General features: G+C 52.6%; 1 protein-coding gene across 3 annotated transcripts in view; it reads left to right on the forward strand.

The window, feature by feature from the left end:
- The window catches only part of ablim3 (actin binding LIM protein family, member 3), an 83,191-nt gene that overhangs the window by 48,346 nt on the left and 11,927 nt on the right, over positions 1-22,918 (forward strand). The window contains exons 4-14 of one of the 3 annotated variants that reach the window (XM_072717752.1): positions 1,716-1,831; positions 5,182-5,308; positions 5,777-5,870; positions 12,619-12,706; positions 14,886-14,944; positions 15,108-15,179; positions 15,804-15,959; positions 16,852-16,881; positions 17,042-17,171; positions 18,344-18,442; positions 20,118-20,168. In XM_072717752.1, coding sequence (XP_072573853.1) covers positions 1,716-1,831; positions 5,182-5,308; positions 5,777-5,870; positions 12,619-12,706; positions 14,886-14,944; positions 15,108-15,179; positions 15,804-15,959; positions 16,852-16,881; positions 17,042-17,171; positions 18,344-18,442; positions 20,118-20,168 — 1,022 coding nt within the window. The remainder of the gene's footprint in view (positions 1-1,715; positions 1,832-5,181; positions 5,309-5,776; positions 5,871-12,618; positions 12,707-14,885; positions 14,945-15,107; positions 15,180-15,803; positions 15,960-16,851; positions 16,882-17,041; positions 17,172-18,343; positions 18,443-20,117; positions 20,169-22,918) is intronic. The other 2 variants (XM_072717753.1, XM_072717755.1) reach the window with 2 other exon arrangements.

Genomic DNA, 22,918 nt, shown 5'->3' on the forward strand with positions numbered 1-22,918 from the left:
TGCTTGCAAATTGTAAAATGATGTATTCTCATACTTTGTTTAGTAGGATGGAGTTATATAAGCCAATGTACTGATGTGGCATGTTGGGATATGGGAATATCAATACTCTGAGATACTGGGTAGGCCCTAGGCAGACCTTTAGTTGATATTAGGAAGACATTGAGTAGACTCTGGCCCGACCCTGGGCATACACTGTACTGACCTTGGTTAGACTCTGAGCAGACCTTTGGCAAACATGGGCATACTCTAGGCAGACACTAGACAGACCTTGGACAGACTCCAGGTAGACACTGGGCAGACCTTATGCAGACATGTGCAGACTTTGAGCAGAACCTGGGCAGACTGTGGGCAGACATGGGCAGACTGTGGGCGGACATGTGCAGACTTTGAGCAGAACCTGGGCAGACTGTGGGCAGACATGGGCAGACTGTGGGCAGACATGGGCAGACTGTGGGCGGACATGTGCAGACTTTGAGCAGACCTTGGGCAGACATGTGCAGATTTCAAGCAGACCCTGGGCAGACTTTGGGCAGACATGTGCAGACTTTGAGCAGACCTTGGGCAGACGTGCAGATTTCGAGTAGACCCTGGGCAGACTTTGGGCAGACATGGGTAGACCTTGGGCAGACACCAGGCAGACCTTGGATAGACACCAGGCAGACCCTGGGCAGACCTTGGGCGGACATGGGCAGACCTTGGGCAGACACCGGGCAGACCCTGGGCAGACTTAGGGCGGACACCGGGCAGACCCTGGGCAGACACCAGGCAGACCCTGGGCAGACCTTGGGCGGACATGGGCAGACCTTGGGCAGACACCAGGGCAGACCTAGGGCGGACACCGGGCAGACCCTGGGCAGACACCAGGCAGACCCTGGGCAGACACCGGGCAGACCTTGGGCAGACACCGGGCAGACCCTGGGCAGACCTAGGGCGGACACCGAGCAGACCCTGGGCAGACCTTGGGTAGACCCTGGGCAGACCTAGGGCGGACACCGAGCAGACCCTGGGCAGACCTTGGGTAGACCCTGGGCAGACCTAGGGTGAACACCGGGCAGACCCTGGGCAGACCTTGGGTAGACCCTGGGCAGACCTAGGGCGGACACCGGTCAGACCCTGGGCAGACCTTGGGTAGACCCTGAGCAGACCTAGGGCGGACACCAGGCAGACCCTGGGCAGACCTTGGGTAGACCCTGGGCAGACCTTGGGCAGACACCGGGCAGACCCTGGGTAGGCCTTGGGTAGACCCTGGCTCGAAGCTGTCTTGCTGTAGGTTGTTTCTTCATTAGAGTTCATGCCTCAGTGCTCTGCAACCTCATGAGAAACAAGCAGAGTTCTGTCATTTTTCACCAGACGTGAAATCTGACGACAGGCTGCTTCTCAAATTAATGACAGCATTGACCTGCGGCTGACGTGACAAACATGTATAAGGGCACATATTTTTCTGTCATTTTGAGCTCAGTCCAATTCATTAGTATGTCTGAAAACCTTCCATTGTTCAGAGTTTGAAAGACCTGCAGTATTATGCTCCTAAACATATTATACCTACACGGGCTTGTATATGCTAGTATATTACCCATATGTACTTATATGTTGTTTTCTATAATGTCCTCCCCTGGTAGAATTTTTGGAATATTTTTGAATATAAATACCATCATTAATGAACATTTAAATGAGAGAAGTGGTGAGTTTTCATTGGAGATCTGTGCTTTGTGCAGGAAACCCTTCCCAATCGGAGACAGGGTGACGTTCAGCGGGAAGGAGTGTGTCTGCCAGCAGTGCTCCCACACGCTCGTCGGCACTAACGAGCCAATCAAGATCCATGGGCCCAGCCGTAAGTCCCCGCCCCCCACATCACTCCCCAGCTGTAAGGTGGGGACTTTTACCCCATCTGCCGCCTTTGAAGTAATCCACACAAGCAGCTGCCTTAAGTCTTGACAAGGGAGGCAGGGAATCCTGTAAGTGCTATGATAACATAACAATAGCCAAGATGAAGGCTCCTCACTCCAGAAACCAGTGGCCTAACATGGTGCTGTCACATACACAAAATGAAACGATCTCCATTATGTCCCATCCAAATGTGTTTTGCCTTCACATTGCCTTCCTTCACTTTCTCCATGGGCGTCAAAGAGAAGCCCACGGTGTCCGTCCTGACCAGACGGTGATCACAGAGAGTTTATCACTGCTATAGCATTCAGGGAGGCATGTGATTCACTGTCATCCCGTAATTGGTGTGTGCATTTGATGAGGATCATATTAAAGAATTCAGTTTTCAGCCATTCCCCCACTCATTTTGTGTAACTCGTCAATCGGGACAATAAATGTGGAGATCATTGAGTACGGAGGCCTACTTAACTCCCACTAGATGAAGTGGTACGGAGTGGGGGAGGCTGGCAGTAAAAGCTGGATGCTGCAAACACACCTGACACCACATCAGTCCCTCTTATCACTTAATGCATCTCATAAATCTCCCTGACAACACAGCCCCCCCTCCCTGTACTCTAGGGCACAATTGCTTGCACCATTCATATTGATATTTGCTTGTCAAGATATAATTGGAAACATTGATCACTGGAGGACAGCCTCCTGGTCTCTGCTACATCCTCCACACACATTAGAGCAGAAGCAGGTAGCAGATTCACCAGCTAAAACATGGACCCATGGGGTAGGCTCCAGGTTCACCATAGTCCTAGATAAGTATGGAAGGATGGAGGGATGGATGGAATGATTTGGTGAGAACTGACACCGGGACAGAAAGGAATCTGGCACTGATTACAGGAAAGAAAGGAATCTGGCACTGATTACAGGAAAGAAAGGAATCTGGCACTGATAACAGGAAAGAAAGGAATCTGGCACTGAGATTGGGATAGAAAGGAATCTGGCACTGATAACAGGAAAGAAAGGAATCTGGCACTGATAACAGGAAAGAAAGGAATCTGGCACTGATAACAGGAAAGAAAGGAATCTGGCACCGATAACAGGAAAGAAAGGAATCTGGCACTGAGATTGGGATAGAAAGGAATCTGGCACTGATAACAGGAAAGAAAGGAATCTGGCACTGATAACAGGAAAGAAAGGAATCTGGCACTAATTAAAGGAAAGAAAGGAATCTGGCACTGATTACAGGAAAGAAAGGAATCTGGCACTGATTACAGGAAAGAAAGGAATCTGGCACTGATAACAGGAAAGAAAGGAATCTGGCACTAATTAAAGGAAAGAAAGGAATCTGGCACTGATAACAGGAAAGAAAGGAATCTGGCACTAATTAAAGGAAAGAAAGGAATCTGGCACTGATAACAGGAAAGAAAGGAATCTGGCACTGATTACAGGAAAGAAAGGAATCTGGCACTGAGATTGGGATAGAAAGGAATCTGGCACTGATAACAGGAAAGAAAGGAATCTGGCACTGAGATTGGGATAGAAAGGAATCTGGCACTGAAACTGGGAGAGGAAGGAATCTGGCACTGATTTCAGGAGAGAATGAAATCTGGCATTGACACTGGAATAGAAAGGAATCTGGCACTGATATTGGGAGAGAAAGGAATCTGGCTGACTGGATGTCACTGACTCTGGGAGAGTGAGACATCCCATCTTTATTTAATTGTTTTACAAACCATCACAGTGGACGTTATAAAATGTTCAGAAAATAAATCAGTATCAAGGCTGATTTCATCAACGTGTGCCTGTGGTATGAGTTCACCCATGAGTTCACCCATTACAGGTGCGCTATTAGTGGAATTTGAACTCAGTTTTAGGAGCCAGTTTGGAAGATGCTGTTTGGTTGCCAGTTTGGTCGGCAGCTCAGAGACTCCCTAGAGGGTTCTGGATAACGGACACCTCGGGTCCAGTGTGCTCACTGGCCCAGCACTGTATCGACAGAGTTATAATTACAGAGCTCACAGGAAGCTCTGCCTTACCAGCAGAGTCGTGTCAGAGGCTGCTTAAGCTTTGTAAGCCAATGAAACTTTTTTTCCCTGTATAAAATATCCAATCTAATATGAAGTATTTCAGATAGTTTTTCGTGCTGTATCTCCACTCAGCACTTGGAACACACTGACTTGGATCATAACCAGCTCGCTCTACGACTTGATGAATGCGTTGGATGACCAGTCCAGTGTCTATCCAGAACTGTCTAACCATAAAATCCTCAATTTCTTCTGCTTCAGGGGAAGTTTGAGGCCTGATTTTCCCTGAAGGCCTGTGGGGGTTGATTTTCACTGTCAGTGACTGTGAAATCCTACTCCAGGATGTGTGGTCATCTCCAACGGACTCTTTGGTCACTCCATGTGTCGGCATGGCAGCCCTGGTGCCTTGCACCCCTATGACCAGGGTTCGAGTCTCTGCCATGGCTCCATGTGTGTGGAGTTTGCATGTTCTCCCTTTGTCATTGTGGGCTTTCCTCTGGGTGCTCCAGTCCCCCCCCCCCCTCCCCACTGTCCAAAATGAGATTAATTGGAGTTACCAAATTGCCCGTAGGTGTGAATGGTGTGTGAGTGTGCCCTAAAATGGGTTGGTGCCCCATCCTGGGTTGTTCCCTGCCTTGTGCTCGTAGCCTCTGGGAGAGGCTCTGAACCCTTAATAGAACACACAGTTACAGAAAATGGATGGATGAAAACCTTATGAGACACTTGGGGTGAGGTGTGTTGACATTGAGTGAGTGAGGAGACGAAGGTGGAGCTGACAGCAGAGATGACTCGAGAGATGAGGTTCAGTATTTAGAGTCACCCTCTACAGGTTGCGGACAAGAAGGACAAAGGAGCATGACATGGTCCTCCAAACTACAGCAAATGGAAACTAAGGCTTCCATACGCTGGAGTGCTGGAGTCCTGCTGCATACTGTTCCCAGTTCAGTATGGGGCTGGTGATGCCGCATGTCACACGAGGTCCTGTGAATAATCCCTGTTTAATGCTCTCTTTCGCATTACAGCTTCTAACAGGGCCTCATTAACTCCATCAGCTCCCCGCCGCAGTTCAGTAATTTATGTACCTGGTCACATTTTTGTGCCAGATTGTGTTGGTAGCTCAAAAATTAAGTGCTTTCTTAGCATTACAAGGATCTTATGATGTTACAGCAATCAATGCACTGAACGTCTCTCTCTCTCTCGCATTCTTTCTCCCTATCACATTCTATCTCTATCTCTCTCTCCCTCTCTCTCTCTCTTTCTTTCTTGCACTCACTCTCAGACTGTGCAGGCTGCAAGGAGGAGATTAAGCAAGGGCAGTCCCTCCTGGCCCTGGAGAAGCAGTGGCACGTCAGCTGTTTCAAGTGTCACACGTGTGGCATCGTCCTCACGGGGGAATACATCAGCAAGTATGTCGCCACGGCAACCCACGCAGCATCACTGGCGTTACTTGCACACCCACGTCAAATGCTTGTACACCTCCTACACAGAGAGAGAGACGAAGGCCCTGAACCCACCTGCAAGATAAGATGATCTCATCTGAGCCTAGTGTGCTCTTAACTCCTCTATAAATACTAAAACTTGCTCTTAAAAGTGGGCCAACACTTTCAAAGGGCTTTCCCACAATCCACTGCTGGGAAACATCAAGTACAGGCATATAATATGCCGCTTTACAGTGGAAGAGCTGCAGCAACTCCTTTCCTGCCCTTGGTGTTATGGAGCTGGGCTTGCACAGGGGTCACCAAAGCATTACTCGACGGCGCTTTGTGGGAAATGAAGGGCCTGCCAGGTTTTCACCCTCAATAAATGAATCTGTTGGCATCTGGCATCCTGTATCATCTCCACAGTGGCACCCGTGTGTGTTTCTGTCCTCCCAGAGACGGCGTTCCATACTGCGAGTCGGATTACCATGCTCAGTTCGGGATCAAGTGTGAGGCGTGTAACCGATACATCAGCGGGAGAGTGCTGGAGGTGAGCCCCACATGCCTCTGGGTCCGCCACACCCTGCCCTCACATCATGCACCTTTTGGTTTCGTTTGTGCCCCTGCCAGGAAGCTCACCTACCCAAGGTATGGTGCCTCTGCCTATTCTGTCATCCTGGCCTCATTAATGGTTTTCCTCTCCACCTTAACCTCCACACTCCCTCTCTTTCTGTCTCATGTCCCGGTAACTTTGCCCCTCCCATGCCCCCTCCCACTCCCAGCTCATCCTGCAGATTAGTGTGCTGGCCAGATTGAAAGTGTGGAAGTCCCCTTAACCACTGCTGCTGTCTAGTCCGTTCTGATCCAAGGGCAGCAGCCCTTTTGGTTTGGAGGTCATTGTAGCCCGTTAGCCCTTGGTTGACATTTATTGCCGGCCAATTATAGAGCTTCTCACAAGATGCCCTCAGTATGATTGGATGAACAATATTATGCAGCGAAGACATATTACAGTTTTTCTCGATTGCTAAGACACATTCCTGGAAAGCTGCTCTCCTTTTCCCTAAACTGTGAACACAAAACCAAATTTTCAAGCTACATTCACAAAACCTCTGACTCTTCTTGCAAAACCAAGCTTTCACCCCAAAACAGTTCAATCTGTGTTCAAAACTGAACTATGCTGTCAAATCATGCCTCAAGTCAATCTAAATTAAATACTCTACTGAGTAGTCACTAAACACTACATAGAAAATAGGAAAACACAATGCTCAGGACATGAAGCGGTAGAAATAAATGTTTATTTAGGCTAAATGCATGTTGCAAAACAAAATACCTGGGCATTTTTAACACTTGTACATAGAAAAAAGAATTTGCAAAAAAACAGAAATCCTGTGCATTTACATGTAGCACTTGTACGTAAAAATAAAGCACAAAAATATACAAATGAAGTACAAAGAAAAGAAGTGCATTACTCCGCCACAGCATCATTTCTCCGTACTGGGTCAGGCCACAGGACTTCATCTACATCACAGGCCACATTTTCTCTGGCCAGGCAACGGGGGAAAAAACCCCTGTCATGCCGTATCCAGGCTTGACATGCTTCCACACCCATGTCACCACAGGCCAGTTCTATGGCTTGCAGGAGATTTACCCTGTCCTACCACCCCCATGTGGCAGTCTTTCAATTCTACAAAAAGAGAATATGCACTTACAAAAATACATACATGGAATAGGCCTACAAACAGTCAGACTAACCCTCCATTACAATACTACAGTACACTGGCACAGTGATGTACTGAAACATGTTTACTGTGGTACAGTATATAGTACAGTCATTGTACCTATGTAATTGTTGTCAACATTTACATACTATAATATCAAAAAAGGTAACTACCTGTTCTCTTCTCTAAATCTTCGGATTATGGTGGACACAGTGAATCTACTGATGTTTGGTTGTACCCTTAGTCCGGCCTCCTTCATTGTCATACCATGGACAAGAACATGGTCAATCACAGTAGCTCTGATTTCATCAGATATTACTGTTCTTTGTCCTCGCTGACCACCTCGACCACCTTGACCTGCTCGACCTCCTCTCACACGAACTCCTCTTCTTAGATTTCTATCCATTGTAGTGCCGCACAAACCAGTGCTCTGGCTTACTGTATATGTACCCTCACATCATTAGCCACAAGTGTGATAAATTTTGAGTTGTTGTGTTCAACCGGTGACATCTGAGCTTTAATTGTGTTTGACTTTTGCCACCTGTGCTCACCATTATGCAACACAGGTGCATCACAATGACAATGTGTTGACAAGATGTGTCTAAACAGGTGAAAAATGCTTATGGTTTTGCCAAAAGAGTGACTGATTCAATAAGTGGGTTCAGGCAACTGAGAATTTGGTTCAGACAATAGGGTTTAGTGTTTTAGCAATCGAGAAAAACTGTAACTCCAACTGGATGATTGAAAGGGAGCCTGACAGGAGCATGAAAGTACAGGGCACTGCATCCACCTTCCTATAAGCAGGCTGAGGAAGAAGGAGAGCCACCGGCCAGGCACAGCAGCGCCTCTTCGGCCATGACAACACACGGGGGATGGAGGATAATGTTAGGGGCTGTGAGGGAGGGGGGCGGGGGGCTGGGGGCGAGGTTACAGAGGAGGCAGCTCTTTGAGATGAGTGGACGGGGCTAGAAGAAACGTAGAGCGAGAATGAGAGACAAAGGGAGAGTAGAGAATGGCAAGGAGGGAGAGAGAGTGAAGGAGAGAGAGGTGAGAGAATGAGTGAAAGACTGAGAGAGAGTGTGAGGGAGAGAGATGAAAGAAAGGGAAAAGGGGAGAGAGTGGGGGGAAGAGATGAGAGAATGAGTGAAAGTGGGAGAGAGAGATGAGAGAATGAATGAAAGGGAGAGAGATCAGGGAATGAGTGAAAGAGGGAGAGAGAGAATGAGAGAGAGAGAAAGAGAAAGCAGGGGGGGCAAAAGTACATTATGTCTTTGTCAGGTAGCACCCAGCACTGAATTGCAGCGACGACTTGGCTCTCCCCCGGGGAAGCCTGTTAGCCCCCCCGCCACGCCACAGTGTACTTTAAGGTGGCACTGAAAGCCACTTACGGCACCTTGGCAGCAGCTGGATAGTTGAGGGCATGACCTGGCAGCACACAGAGTGGAGGAGGCGTCTGGGGGACACGGCAAAAAACGCTGGGCTTCCAGAAAGAGGGGGCGCCGTAATGCCCTGCAGGTGCCCTTGCTGTGCTGACTACAGAGGATCACTGAGCTTTTATCCATGTGTTTCATTGGCTGAGGCCCAAAACCTCTTTCTGCTCAACTCTGATTGGCCAAGCCTCCTCCCCCCAGCCTTTCCTTTCCCGACTGGCTGAGCCACCCCACGTTCTGACAGCGTGTAAGGTGTAATGGGCAGGCTGCTCTGTCATACATCTGGTACCATCACTGGAACGGACATGGGCCTGCTGGGGAGGGACAGCACAGTGCTGTAAGGGAGGAGAAGAAAGAGAGTGGATTTCAGAGAGGTCATGATGAAAGAGAGAGAGAGTGAGAGAGAGCGGTGAATGAAAAGGTGGAAATGATTCAAATGGACGTTTGAATGCACAGGAATGTTTAGAATGAAGAGGCGTGTTTGGATATAGATACACCTGGGCATGGAAAGAGGGTCGTGGAGCCTTGGGGGTCCTTGCAGGCTGGGGACCATCTGGTTGGTTCTTCGGGGGTCCTCAGCTACTGTACCTCATCACGAGGCTGCTGGCGCGAGGGGGTCCTCAGCTACTGTACCTCATCTCGAGGCTGCTGGCGCGAGGGGGTCCTCAGCTACTGTACCTCATCACGAGGCTGCTGGCGCGAGGGGGTCCTCAGCTACTGTACCTCATCTCGAGGCTGCTGGCGCGAGGGGGTCCTCAGCTACTGTACCTCATCTCGAGGCTGCTGGCGCGAGGGGGTCCTCAGCTACTGTACCTCATCACGAGACTGCTGGCGCGAGGGGGTCCTCAGCTACTGTACCTCATCACGAGGCTGCTGGCGCGAGGGGCTCTTCCTTCTTGTTCCTCCCATCTCCCGCACCCAGGCAATACGCCTCTGCAGATCCCCAGCCGTCTCGCCACGAGGTTGTGCCCTGTTCCGCCTCCATAAGGCACTTCCTGTCATCTTTCCAGCCGCACGTGTTAACAAGCTCAGAGACTATGGGGTGGGGGCCGGGGGTGGTGTGGAGCACCAGCCTCGGTCGTCTGCCATGCAGAAAACTGTTTGTTACTCAACATCACCCGTTAACCGAGACCTCTGGCCGACCTGTGGAGGAAATCCAGCTGGAAGGGAAGCAGAGAGGGTAACCAGAGCGCCAAACCTGCAGGAGTGTTTGCTCTACCAGCCCAGCGCCTGCGTCCGATTATAGTAATTAGCCTGGATTTTGGATGCCCACTCTGTGTGACTGTCAGCGGTAAGCTAATAATAGCAGCTAAATCAAAACATGTGCCTAGATATTCATCCTGAAAACAGTGCTTGCCAACCTTGCCAGCACATCCCTTTAAATGGCTGTTTACTACTATGGTGTGATGCGTAATTCCTTTAAATGGAGGTCAGTGTGCAGTGTGGCTGAGAAGGATGAAGGCTGCTTTCTAACTTGGTAATGTGGAGCTGCAAGCGTTCACTTCACTTTTATTTATTTCAACTCTATGTCATTAAAATAAGCACCTGTCTGGCTTGCCTGTAGGTGTGCTTGTGTGTTTTCACTTTGAATGCCTTGACTCGGCCACAAAAGTTTGTTTTGGCTGTTATGTAGGTTCCTTCCTGCACCAAACAGCACAGAGGAAAGTTTCTCAGATGTGTTCAGAGGATCTCAACGCCGGTGAATGATTCATGTCCTATGGCAGTGCGACCCTGATGGAGATGTGAGACCATCAGCACAGAGGGAGATGTTCTTTACGAAGCCCCTTTCCTGGCTTCATGACGGATGCCTAGAATCCAGACAACTGCTACATGAACATATCAAAAGTGCTCTGGCATACTTCCAAAAGCACCTTGTCTCCAGAACACTGAGAAACAACAGATTAGCCGTTCAGTAAGTCAAGCCCACAGTCTATGGAGAACAGATTTCAGATCTGGAATGGAGCCACCTACAGGGGGCGGCAGGAATGACAGCATTGTTTTTGTTCGCCTTATGGGGAGGGGCTCACACTTACAGTTAGTGCTGCCGTAGGTGGATGAACAAGCCCTCATAAACCCGACACTATTGGCACACTGTGCCCAGACAGTGAGCTGCGCAGTGCTGCCACTCGCAGAGTCTGTGAATCTGATTTGCAGTGCCACCTTAAAATTCCTGCTGAAAAACACGCTGAGCTCAGACTAATGTTCCCCAGCACCAGCCGCTCTAAAAATAGGGCCCCCTTAATGTGCTGTCACCACGGTGATGGCCTGTGTGTCTGACAGCCCTGTACCTGAGCGCTCCGCCTGCAGGTGAGAGACCTCGCTTTTGCCTGGGAGCTGAAAAAGCTGGTAGGACGCGTAGCAGAGTATGGGCCGACGGTGCCGAGACCGTGGGCGATGGCAGCCACGGCAGAGTATGGGCTGACGGTCCCGAGACCGTGGGCGATGGCAGCCACGGCAGAGTATGGGCTGACGTGCCGAGACCGTGGGCGATGGCAGCCACGGCAGAGTATGGGCCGACGGTGCCGAGACCGTGGGCGATGGCAGCCACGGCAGAGTATGGGCCGACGGTGCCGAGACCTTGGGCGATGGCAGCCACGGCAGAGTATGGGCCGACGGTGCCGAGACCGTGGGCGATGGCAGCCACGGCAGAGTATGGGCCGACGGTGCCGAGACCGTGGGCGATGGCAGCCACGGCAGAGTATGGGCCGACGGTGCCGAGACCGTGGGCGATGGCAGCCACGGCAGAGTATGGGCCGACGGTGCCGAGACCGTGGGCGATGGCAGCCACGGCAGAGTATGGGCCGACGGTGCCGAGACCGTGGGCGATGGCAGCCACGGCAGAGTATGGGCCGACGGTGCCGAGACCGTGGGCGATGGCAGCCACGGCAGAGTATGGGCCGACGGTGCCGAGACCGTGGGCGATGGCAGCCACGGCAGAGTATGGGCTGACGTGCCGAGACCGTGGGCGATGGCAGCCACGGCAGAGTATGGGGTGACGGTGCCGAGACCGTGGGCGATGGCAGCCACGGCAGAGTATGGGCCGACGGTGCCGAGACCGTGGGCGATGGCAGCCACGGCAGAGTATGGGCCGACGGTGCCGAGACCGTGGGCGATGGCAGCCACGGCAGAGTATGGGCCGACGGTGCCGAGACCGTGGGCGATGGCAGCCACGGCAGAGTATGGGCCGACGGTGCCGAGACCGTGGGCGATGGCAGCCACGGCAGAGTATGGGCTGACGTGCCGAGAATCCATGATCCCTGATTTTCATGCATATTCATACCGCCTTCACCAGGTAAATGTGACGCCCCCCCCATCCATTTTACAGGTCCGTGGACATCACGTGTTTGGGCCCCTTTACTCTAAGGAATCGGCTATCAAATCCCTGTGTTACGTGACTCTTATTATTCTATCCTGCCAATAAATGTCTTTCACCATAATACTTGTAGACAGCTGGAGAACCATGTCAGGCTGAGTTGAGTGCCCCCTATGATTCGCTCCATTTCAGATGTCTGTCTCTCCATTCTCTTTTAAAGCCCTGGATTTGTGGCACCGTGCTTTGACTGTGAATCTCCTACCATGGGTACAGATGGTTTTTGGTGGTGATACCCTGTGTTTTCACACCGCCACCTGTGCTTTGTCGATGGGTCGTGGCAGGAGCTCCTCAGCACAGCTTGTCTCTCGTTCTCCTCCCGCTGCTTCCTAATGGATTTTTTCATGCATGAATTTTCTGATAGGAATGTGTTCCTGCTCATAACGACCCAGTAACTTCACACACTAGATAATTTCTGAGGTTCTAGTCCTGGGCTCCACATCCATACTGTCTGGAATCATTTCCTCGCTGACCCCAAGTACTTAATTGCAGTGGGTATGCAGCTAAGCACCATCACTTTGGAGATACCTTATGATGAAAAAACCCTCTGCTGTGGTAAATATGCATCAAACAGTCCTGCAGCTTGTTTGAGGGCATTTTGAAATGCAGGTAAGATCAAAGTGTTCACAAAGCCACAGTTAGCATCTGTTCATCAGTGTCAGGTGAACATTCAGAATGTATTTCCTGATGTTGATCATTAGCTCAAATCCAATGACCTAGCTAATGTTGTTTTCAAACTCTCTCTCTCCCTCTCTCCCTCATTCCTGTCTGTACTCTCAGGCCGGAGGGAAGCACTACCATCCCACGTGTGCACGCTGTGCGCGGTGTCACATGATGTTCACAGAAGGGGAGGAAATGTACCTCACGGGTGAGTGCCTTGCTTCTCTGCCTGTGGCGGTAATGCACACCTGAGCTTTGCCCCTCCACATCACCCGAGTTTCACCCCTCCCACGTCACCCAAGCTTCACCCCCCCACATCACCCGAGCTTCACGTCACCCAAGCTTCACCCTCCACATCACCCGAGCTGCATGTCACCCGAGTTTCACCCCAGCCACGTCACCCAAGCTTCACCCCCCCACATCACCCGAGCTTCACCCCCCCACATCACCCGAGCTTCGTTACCCAAGCTTCACCCCTCCCACGTCACCCATGTTTTACTCCCCCACATCACCCGAGCTTCACCCCTTTTACGTCACCCGAGCTTCACCCCTCCCACCTCACCCGAGCTTCACCCCTCCCACGTCACCCAAGTTTCACCCCTCCCACGTCACCCGAATTTCAACCCCCCACGTCACCCGAGCTTCACCCCTCCCACGTCACCCAAGTTTCACCCCTCCCACGTCACCCGAATTTCAACCCCCCATGTCACCCGAGTTTCACCCCCCCCACATCACCCGAGCTTCACGTCACCCAAGCTTCACCCCTTATACGTCACCCGAGCTTCACCTCACCCGAGCTTCACCCCTCCCACCTCACCCAAGTTTCACCCCTCCCACATCACCCGAATTTCAACCCTCCACGTCACCTGAGCTTCAACCCTCCCACGTCACCCGTGTTTCACCCCACCCACATCACCCGAGTTTCACCCTTCCCACGTCACTCGAGCTTCACCCCTCCAACGTCACCTGAGTTTCAACCCCCCACATCACCCGAGCTTCACGTCACCTGAGGTTCACCCCTCTCACGTCAACCGAGCTTCACGCCCCCACGTCACCCAAGCTTCACCCCTCCCATGTCACCTGAGCTTCTCCACCCCCACGTCATCTGAGCTTTGCCCCCCAAATCACCCAAGTTTCACCCCACCCACGTCACCCGAGCTTCACATCATCCAAGCTTCGCCCCTCACACATCACCCAAGCTTCTCCCCTCCACATCACCCAAGCTTCACCTCACCCACGTCACCCGAGCTTCACATCATCCAAGCTTCGCCCCTCACACATCACCCAAGCTTCTCCCCTCCACATCACCCAAGCTTCATCCCTCCCACGTCACCCGAATCTCACCCCCCACATCACCCGAGCTTCTCCCCCCCACGTCACCCAAGCTTCTCCCACATCACCCGAGCTTCGCTCCTCCCATGTCAAACAAGCTTCGCCCCTTCCACATCACCCAAGCTTCGCCCCTTCCACGTCCACCGAGTTTCACCCCCCCATGTCACCCGAGTTTCACCCCTCCCACGTCACCCGAGCTTCTCCCCCCCCACGTCACCTGAGCTTCACGCCTCCCACATCACCCAGGTTTTGCCCTTCCCATACCACCCGAGTTTCACCCCTCCTATGTGAAACGGGCTTCACCCCCCAAGTCACCCGAGCTTCACCCGTTCCATGTCACCTGAACTTCACCCCTCCTATGTCTGCTGTCGGTATGTAGAAATCACAAGGGTCGGCCTTCTGGTAGCCTATAGGCTCACACCGCTCAAACCATGGGCCGGTGAACAGGTCTTTCTTTAAACCCTCTTCACTATCCATACTCTGTGAGATTACTAAAATGGCCCAGTTACTATAATAATTTTGCAATCTTACAACCCTGGTGAACTTAAGACCTGCCTGAGTGTCTGACCACCTCGGCCTGACTGAGAATCCCTGTAGCAGGTCCAGGAACTCTGGGGGGTGGGGGGCTGGGCAGACAGGCATAGCCCTCCCACTGAGAGGCATCGTCACCATCGCCTTAATGCCCCTGGGGATATGGTTAAGGTGCCCAGCCTGCCCAAGACTGCAGCTTTTCTTTAGCTTTCTGGAGACTCTGTGGGTTGTGGGTTAATTGAATTGGATCAGTGTTTGTACTGGAGGTTTCTGTGAGTTTCCTGGAGCGAGATCTTGGTCCTTAGGGTGACTTTGCCACATGGAAGCACCTTCTTGCCTAATTGTCTCCCAAAAGATGTTCAGATGCATCCCTCCAGCTTAGTCCTTCTCTCTGAGGACTGTCAGAGCACTCCCTCTTCTTCATGTCTGCCCTACCTGTCCAGGCTCTCACAGGCCGCCATTGTCTGTCCTCTGAGGTGATCCACTGATCCCTGATCCGCTCTCACACTCCTTCTTTCCGGAAGGTTCTGAGGTGTGGCATCCACCATGTAAACAAGCTGCACGGGCAGAGAAAAAGTTGAAGGTAAGGATGATGTTGCGTTACGATGGGGGGATGGGTGGCTTTGCCTGCTGCTGTTGGGCCTCCTTGTCTGAGAACCTGTGATGAAGCTGCCAGCTGACTCCCACTACTGCCGCCCTGCTGGCAGCCTTGGGCGGCACATTTATGTGTTAGTTTTTTTTTCCAGCTGAGACGCACATCAGAGACTTCTGTCTCCCCCCCTGGCTCCAGCATCGGCTCCCCCAACAGAGTCATTTGTGTGAGTAGCATGGGCACCCCACTCCCGGTCAGCTGCAGGACATGCGGACGGCACTCCCTCTGTGCACCACTGTCTCACGAGGGGTGGACAGTGCTCTGTGTCTGATCTCACCCCCGTCTTCTCCCCACGGCCCTTTTGAGTGGTGACACAAGCCCTGCCGGAATTCAGCATGCCAGCAATCACGGCATTTCTGCAGAAGTGCAGCAACGCTGGTCAAAGCCCCCCCCAGGCCAGCCCCCTGTGCTACACACCACATGGAGTGTCACATGTTAGTCTGTGTGGAGTGGGAGTTCAATTCAGTTCCCTGCTGTGCGGCGTTGTGTTGTTGTGTGCGCCCCCTCCTGGCCAAATGTGTCTGGAAGTGACTTGGAGAGTTTGGCAACCCCACACTGGGGCTAGAAGAGCTTGACTTGAACATGCCACCGAGTGAGTCCGTCCCACCCAGAGGAGGGCATACTCACACCCTTAAGTCTGGCCTCTCCTCCTTGACCTGGCCAATCATTCGGCTGCTTCCAGCACAGAGGCCCAGGGTGCCGTCCTGTCATTGCGAGTTTTCTTTCATGCCTGCTCTTGTATGTCTGTCTGTCTGTCTGTCTTTGTTCTGTTCCTGTGTCCTCTCTCCAGGCCAGAGTGGAAAATGAGATCCTTAATTACAAAGATCTTGCCGCCCTGCCTAAGGTTAAAGCTATTTATGATGTTCAGCAGCCTGATCTCGTTTCCTATGAGCCCTGTCACAGATTCTCCTCCAATGACAGGCTAGAGCACTACAGCTATGGGGAGGTACTGACATGCGGGCACTATTCTCACCATCCGTGTGCATGTGACCCCCCTCCCTCACCACATGTCTCTGTGCCCCCCTCCCCCCCTACTGTCCTATTAGCTTGTGGTTCTGCTGCAGTCCTGCCCTAACTGATCATGTCTGATATTCATACAGACAGCTGTAAGCTGTACAGCACCTTCACTGTGATTTCTATGACATGACACCAGTGTGTACAGTTCACTCGTGCCGCAGTCAGTGGGAGACTCGTCAGACTCTGCCCCCAGAATTATATTTTAACATTTTTTAAAGAGCAAGTGCCGACCTTTTAAATCAGTGCAGAAATATCTGATATTCTGTGACAGTTTACTGAGAGGATCAACAGAGTATCAAAGTGAAATAAAGTCTTTATTGACTGGCCTGAGATCATTGATATAAAATGTAAGATTCCCCCGGTGAGACATGGATTTCTGTGCTGTGTGGCACTACAATCAGGCCGGGACATTTGGCTGTATTCTTCCGGAGAGCTGTGTACACACTCTGTCCGCTGTGTAAACTGTGGCCCTTGTCTTCTGTGACACCCCCTGCAGGTCTCATGTTGGCCAGTAGAAGGCAGCAGATCCACTGTAGCCCCTCAGCTCAGCACTGCCCCCTGCAGGTCTCATGTTGGCCAGTAGAAGGCAGCAGATCCACTGTAGCCCCTCAGCTCAGCACTGCCCCCTGCAGGTCTCATGTTGGCCAGTAGAAGGCAGCAGATCCACTGTAGCCCCTCAGCTCAGCACTGCCCCCTGCAGGTCTCATGTTGGTCAGTAGAAGGCAGCAGACCCACTGTAGCCCCTCAGCTCAGCACTGCCCCCTGTTGGGCCGCTTCCTGACTCTCTGTCTCTTTCCTTCATTCCTCCTCCTGCCTTGCAGTCCCTGGGGACGCTCTCGCCATACTCACAGGTAATTATCACGCCTCCTTCCTTTCCAACGATGAGGCGAGGCGTGTAGGGGGGTATTCCCGCCCCCCCCCCCCAGATTTTCGTCAGCGTGTTATTGGTTGTGCACAAGGTGAGCAGTTTCTGACGGTGCCCCTGTGCCCCCCCCCCCCCCCCCCCGGCAGGACATCTACGACAGCGTAGACCTCAGACAAAGGCGCTGCTCCAGCCCGGCCTACATCGAGTCCCCCACCTGCAGCCGGCAAGGCACATCTCCCAGCATGCCGCGTTCCGCCCAGCTCTACTGCCATCTCGGTGAGTCCCCCCCCCACCCTAAGGGGGACCAGCAAGGCCCCTGGCATGCCACCAGGGGGTCCTCACCCCAATTAACCCATTTTGGGTAAGATGACCATGCAGAATGTAGCCGAAGTAAATAGTCCCAGTCCCCCCGGTCCCCGTCCACGCACCCCGCTCCCTGTCCCCCCGGTCCCCGTCCACACACTCCGCTCCCAGTCCCCCCGGTTCCCGTCCACGCACCCCGCTCCCTGTCAACCCAGTCCCCGTCCACGCACCCCGCTCCCTGTCAACCCAGTCCCCGTCCACGCACCCCGCTCCCTGTCCTCCCGGTCCCCGTCCACACACCCCGCTCCCAGTCCCCCCGGCCCCCGTCCACGCATCCACGCACCCGCTCCCTGTCCCCCACCGGTCCCCGTCCACGCACCCCACTCCCTGTCTCCCCGGTCCCCGTCCACGCACACCGCTCCCAGTCCCCCCGGTCCCCGTCCACGCACCCCACCCGTGCCCCCGGCCGTCCAGACCAGGCTGTATTGCCTGACCTCCAGAGTGGATGGCTGTCGTAGGCCACCTGCCCTAGGCTGTCCCGCCCTTTGTGGCCCTGCTGTCTCCCTGTACCCGACACACTCAGCACACTTCTGTGCTCATACCACAGTGACCCGATATCCGACTCGGACTCGCTGAGTGTAAAGATGAACGCCGTTGGCGGGGATGTATCCAAAGGTGGGGGGTCACTCTGTACAGTGATAATTGGCATTAATGTAAGAACCACCCATTTACAGTGCCCAGTCCCAGTCTCATGCTAAAAGGATAAACTGATTATGAAAGAGGTACAATAAAGAGAAACAGGGGATTACGTGTGACGTGCCGCTGGGTCACGCCCGCTTGTGACATGTTGCCGGGTCACGGCCGCGTATGACGTGTTGCCGGGTCACGGCCGCGTGTGACGTGTTGCTGGGTCACGGCCGCGTGTGACGTGTTGCTGGGTCACGGCTGCTGCTCTGCACAGGTTTGGCACTTTCCTGACTTAATACAAGCATGTTTTCCCTCACTGCTGGCTGCTTAACAATCAAGATCAAGCTGATCGCTTGGTTTTGTGGGTGGGGGGGGGGGGTTGCCTGGGGGAGGAGCTAAGCCTTCACTCACACTTTTGTTCTGTCGCTGTCATTGGCCTGGGGGGGCGCTGGCTGCAGGCAGTGAGAGTGGCCGGAGCTCTCCCTATCAGGGTCAGCTGGACACCCGGTCCAGCACACCTACCACCTATCAAGCCCCCAAGCATTTCCATGTCCCAGGTAGGCCTCTGTTCTTTTCCCATCACCACCCAAACACCCCCAGCTGATCTGCCTTTTTTCCATCCCTCGTTTCTCCAGAGGTGTGAAGAACACAGCCTCCCCCCTCTTTTATTTCTGGGGTTTTACATATCAGGACATAAATAACAGTGGCCTGGTACTCACAGACTTAAAAGTCGTTCACTGTATTATTGTTTATTCAAAATAAGCATGTCAAATTGAGGGGAAAATCAGTACATCCTACTGTAAGAATTACGAAGTTAAGTGGCTGCCTGATACTGCTAATCGAATGCTCTTGATTGGCTGATCAGCAGGATGTGAGACCTGCTCTCTAAAAGCTGGTCTTTTGGGAATTTGCTGGTCTGCAGTGGTGAGTTACTGCTCATCACTCTGGGAAGGGTTATTGGACCAGGCCGAGTTATTGGGCCGGGCCAGGTCCGGTCTCCCCACGTTTGGGAGCTGCTGATTGAGGCCTGATATATAAACCCATCTTCTCCCCCATTTCACATCGCTGTAGTCACCCTCGCACATCTTTATCACCCCTGCTGCCTTTATGCCATCGCTTGTCGAGAGTTCTCATGGTTCTGCCCTGTCACCATTGGCCTGTTCGTCAGCCAGGCTGCTTCCTCACCAGTCTCATTGCGGTGCCTCTGCACCGGTTCCGGGTGCTCTGTCAGTGTGCACTGTTTCATCATTTAGGGTAGGGCTGGCCAATCTTATCCAGAAAGGGCCGCTGTGTATGCAAGCTTTTCCTACAACTCCCTAATTAGATTACTAATTAGAGGACTGATTGGATGAAGAGTCTTCACACCTGGGTTTGACCAGCTGACCTAAACCTGCATACACACTGTTCCTTTGCGGATAAGATTGGCCACCCCTGATTTAGCGTTAGGGTACCGAGGCAGCCTGCAGACTAATCACAGTCTGTGCTTCCGTTGGTGACGCCGAAATGTTCACAGATGCCACATAGCCTGAGAGTTGCTGGGACCTGCTGAGTCCTGGCCACAGAAGATGTATGTACTTCCAGAAAAGTTTAACGTGGAGCCTTGAGGCAACGCATACAGGATGACTCCACTTTCCCACAGTTCTCATAATGTTCCAGAACAACGTTTTTGCCCCTTTTCAGTCAGAGCAGGGGTTCTGCCTGCTTGAATTTCCTCAGAGAGCCTTTGTTCCTCCCATTGCCTTCCCATACGTGTCCTTGTGTCTCCGGGCATCCGTGTGTGTCTCCACGCGTCCGTGTGTGTCTCCGGGCGTCCGTGTGTGTCTCCACGCGTCCGTGTGTGTCTCCGGGTGTCCGCGTGTGTCTCCATGCATCCGTGTGTGTCTCCGGGCGTCCGCGTGTGTCTCCGCGCGTCCGCGTGTGTCTCCGGGCGTCCGTGTGTCTCTCCGCGCGTCCGTGTGTATCTCCACGCGTCCGTGTGTGTCTCCGGGCGTCCGTGTGTCTCTCCGCGCGTCCGTGTGTATCTCCACGCGTCCGTGTGTGTCTCCGGGTGTCTGTGTGTGTCTCTGCGCATCTGTGTGTTTCTGTATGTGTCTCCACACGTCCACGTGTTTCTCTGCACATTCGTGTGTGTCTTGGCTGCTCCTGATGGGTAGGACAAACGGGCCCCCCTGACACTGCCTCCCTGCCTCGGCCACTCCTGGTCTCACCTCTGCTTTCTTTTTCTGTCCTCAGCAACAGGGGATTCCAACATCTACCGGAAGCCACCCATCTATAAGAGACATGGTACAGTGTGCCTGGTCCCGGCCTGCCTGTGCTCCCTGTAGCAAATTATCCTGGAGTATCTTTCCCGGAGTATTGGCTGTTTCTCCATTTTGGTTTAGAGCAGCTCAAAGCAGGACAAGTCCATGAGACAGGGAGGTCTTGTACTCTCCATGGAGAAACGTGAAAATTGAAATGGCATCATCTGCGCCACAGTGATTTACAGTGTGGTGTCTTCATTTAGACCTGAGTGTGTCTTTAGTGCTGGTGAAAGGATGGCTCCTTGCCCTACTGCATGTCAGCATCACGTGGTAGTACTTTGCTTAAAGCCATGTTTTTAGTAATTTATAAACACATTCATAATGCATTATAAACATGGCTATAACTATTTATAAAAATGCATAACACATTATATGTTTCTTTTGCATTGTGACTGTCTTATGAAGCTCTCATCTCATGTCCCCTTTAAAATGCAATACAAAGCTTAATGCTTATACTGACTATTATAATGCATTATGAAGGTGTATATAGTGCATTATAGATGAGAGCTTCATAAAGCATTCATTGTGCATAACAAACATGGCTATAATGTGTTGTGTTTTTTATAAATTTTTTATAGCCATGCTTTATGGATGCACTATTATTTGTTAGGAATGTGTGTATAGATAGCTAAAAACATTGCGTTAAGTAATGTGTTACTCATCATGTTTGCAAACAGTCGTAAACACCTTCTTGTCTGGTCTATGGGTCATTATGGAAACCAGCTGTAAAGACAGAAATGTGGCTTTGAAACCCACAGTGGATCAAAGGCGCGGCGCGAGCCGGCCGACCCCCGCTACTGCCGCCCCGCTGGCAGCCTTGGGTAGAGGCGCGGCGCGAGCCGGCCGACCCCCGCTACTGCCGCCCCGCTGGCAGCCTTGGGTAGAGGCGCGGCGCGAGCCGGCCGACCCCCGCTACTGCCGCCCCGCTGGCAGCCTTGGGTAGAGGCGCGGCGCGAGCCGGCCGACCCCCGCTACTGCCCCCCGCTGGCAGCCTTGGGTAGAGGCGCGGCTTGAGCCGGCCCACCGCCGCTACTGCCCCCCGCTGGCAGCCTTGGGTAGAGGCGCGGCGTGAGCCGGCTGTTATTCCTGGCTTGACCCTTATCCTCAACCTCACGGCTGCCCTGGGTGCTGTGATGCCCCCTGCAGCAAGTCCCACTGACCAGCTGAAATCGTGCCCCCTTGTTCCCCATCTCATCCTAGCAGGGGCTGGCACTCCTCTTTATCCGTATGAGTCTGAATCATAGTGCTTGTCCTTCCAAAGCTTGTTTCAGTGTTTGTGTAGTACAGAATGCCATTAAGAATGCACATCCTCAGCTTTGACATCTGTCATAGCCTTATTAAATGATAAACATGCATAAATATCTCGCCTCTGTTGGTTGGCTTTGATGGAGGGGAGATATGGGACTGAGTGCATTGCTAAGTAAGACCTGCATGTCGCTGTCTGTGTCTGGCATGTTGCCTCAACTTGAGCTCACTATCAGTCTTCGGCTGCTCTGCATTACAGGCCTGTGCTGTTTTTATGTAAAAATTTATAACGGGAGCGAGTCCCCACAGGTACTATGGGAGTCCTCACATTTATAACGGGAGCGAGTCCCCACAGGTACTATGGGAGTCCCCACATTTATAACGGGGGCGAGTCCCCACAGGTACTATGGGAGTCCGCACATTTATAACGGGAGCGAGTCCCCACAGGTACTATGGGAGTCCCCACATTTATAACGGGAGCGAGTCCCCACAGGTACTATGGGAGTCCCCACATTTATAACGGGAGCGAGTCCCCACAGGTACTATGGGAGTCTCCACATTTATAACGGGAGCGAGTCCCCACAGGTACTATGGGAGTCCCCACATTTATAACGGGAGCGAGTCCCCACAGGAACTATGGGAGTCCCCACATTTATAACGGGAGCGAGTCCCCACAGGTACTATGGGAGTCCCCACATTTATAACGGGAGCGAGTCCCCACAGGTACTATGGGAGTCCCCACATTTATAACGGGAGCGAGTCCCCACAGGTACTATGGGAGTCTCCACATTTATAACGGGAGCGAGTCCCCACAGGAACTATGGGAGTCCCCACATTTATAACGGGAGCGAGTCCCCACAGGTACTATGGGAGTCCCCACATTTATAACGGGAGCGAGTCCCCACAGGTACTATGGGAGTCCCCACATTTATAACGGGAGCGAGTCCCCACAGGTACTATGGGAGTCCCCACATTTACCGAAGCACGCTGCCCTCATGTCTCCTTATATAATCGGGTGGGGGGGGGGGGGGTGAATGGCGCTCCCTGTCATTATCCACTGCCTTTCCTCCTCTCAGCCACAGGCCTGTAATGTGCTAGCTCCCGTCAGAGCCACATGGGGGAGCCGTGGGGTGCCCTGTCACCTGACTCTGCAGCCGCTTGTCCTGCCGTCAGGCTGGGGGTGGCGAGCCGCTTGTTAGCACGGCCGGCGGCTAAGCTCACTGTCAGTATGCCCTGCTGCCCCTTCCATGTGGACCACTCCTACACGGTGTCCTCTTCCCGTATGGATGATAATTTCACCTCTCTTTACTTTTTACTTCTCCTGTCACTGATACTCCCCCTCCCCCACTGCTGTCCCTGGTCGCCTCTTCGCTCTGTGAGTACCCCCCCTCCCCCCACCGTTTCCTCATCCTCACAGCTCTCCCGCATGTCGTCTCATGAAAAAAATACTTTAAGATTTTTATGTGTTTTTTATCGCGACTTGCTTTT

This window comes from Paramormyrops kingsleyae, chromosome 10, assembly GCF_048594095.1.
Source record: "Paramormyrops kingsleyae isolate MSU_618 chromosome 10, PKINGS_0.4, whole genome shotgun sequence".
Lineage (NCBI taxonomy): Eukaryota > Metazoa > Chordata > Actinopteri > Osteoglossiformes > Mormyridae > Paramormyrops > Paramormyrops kingsleyae.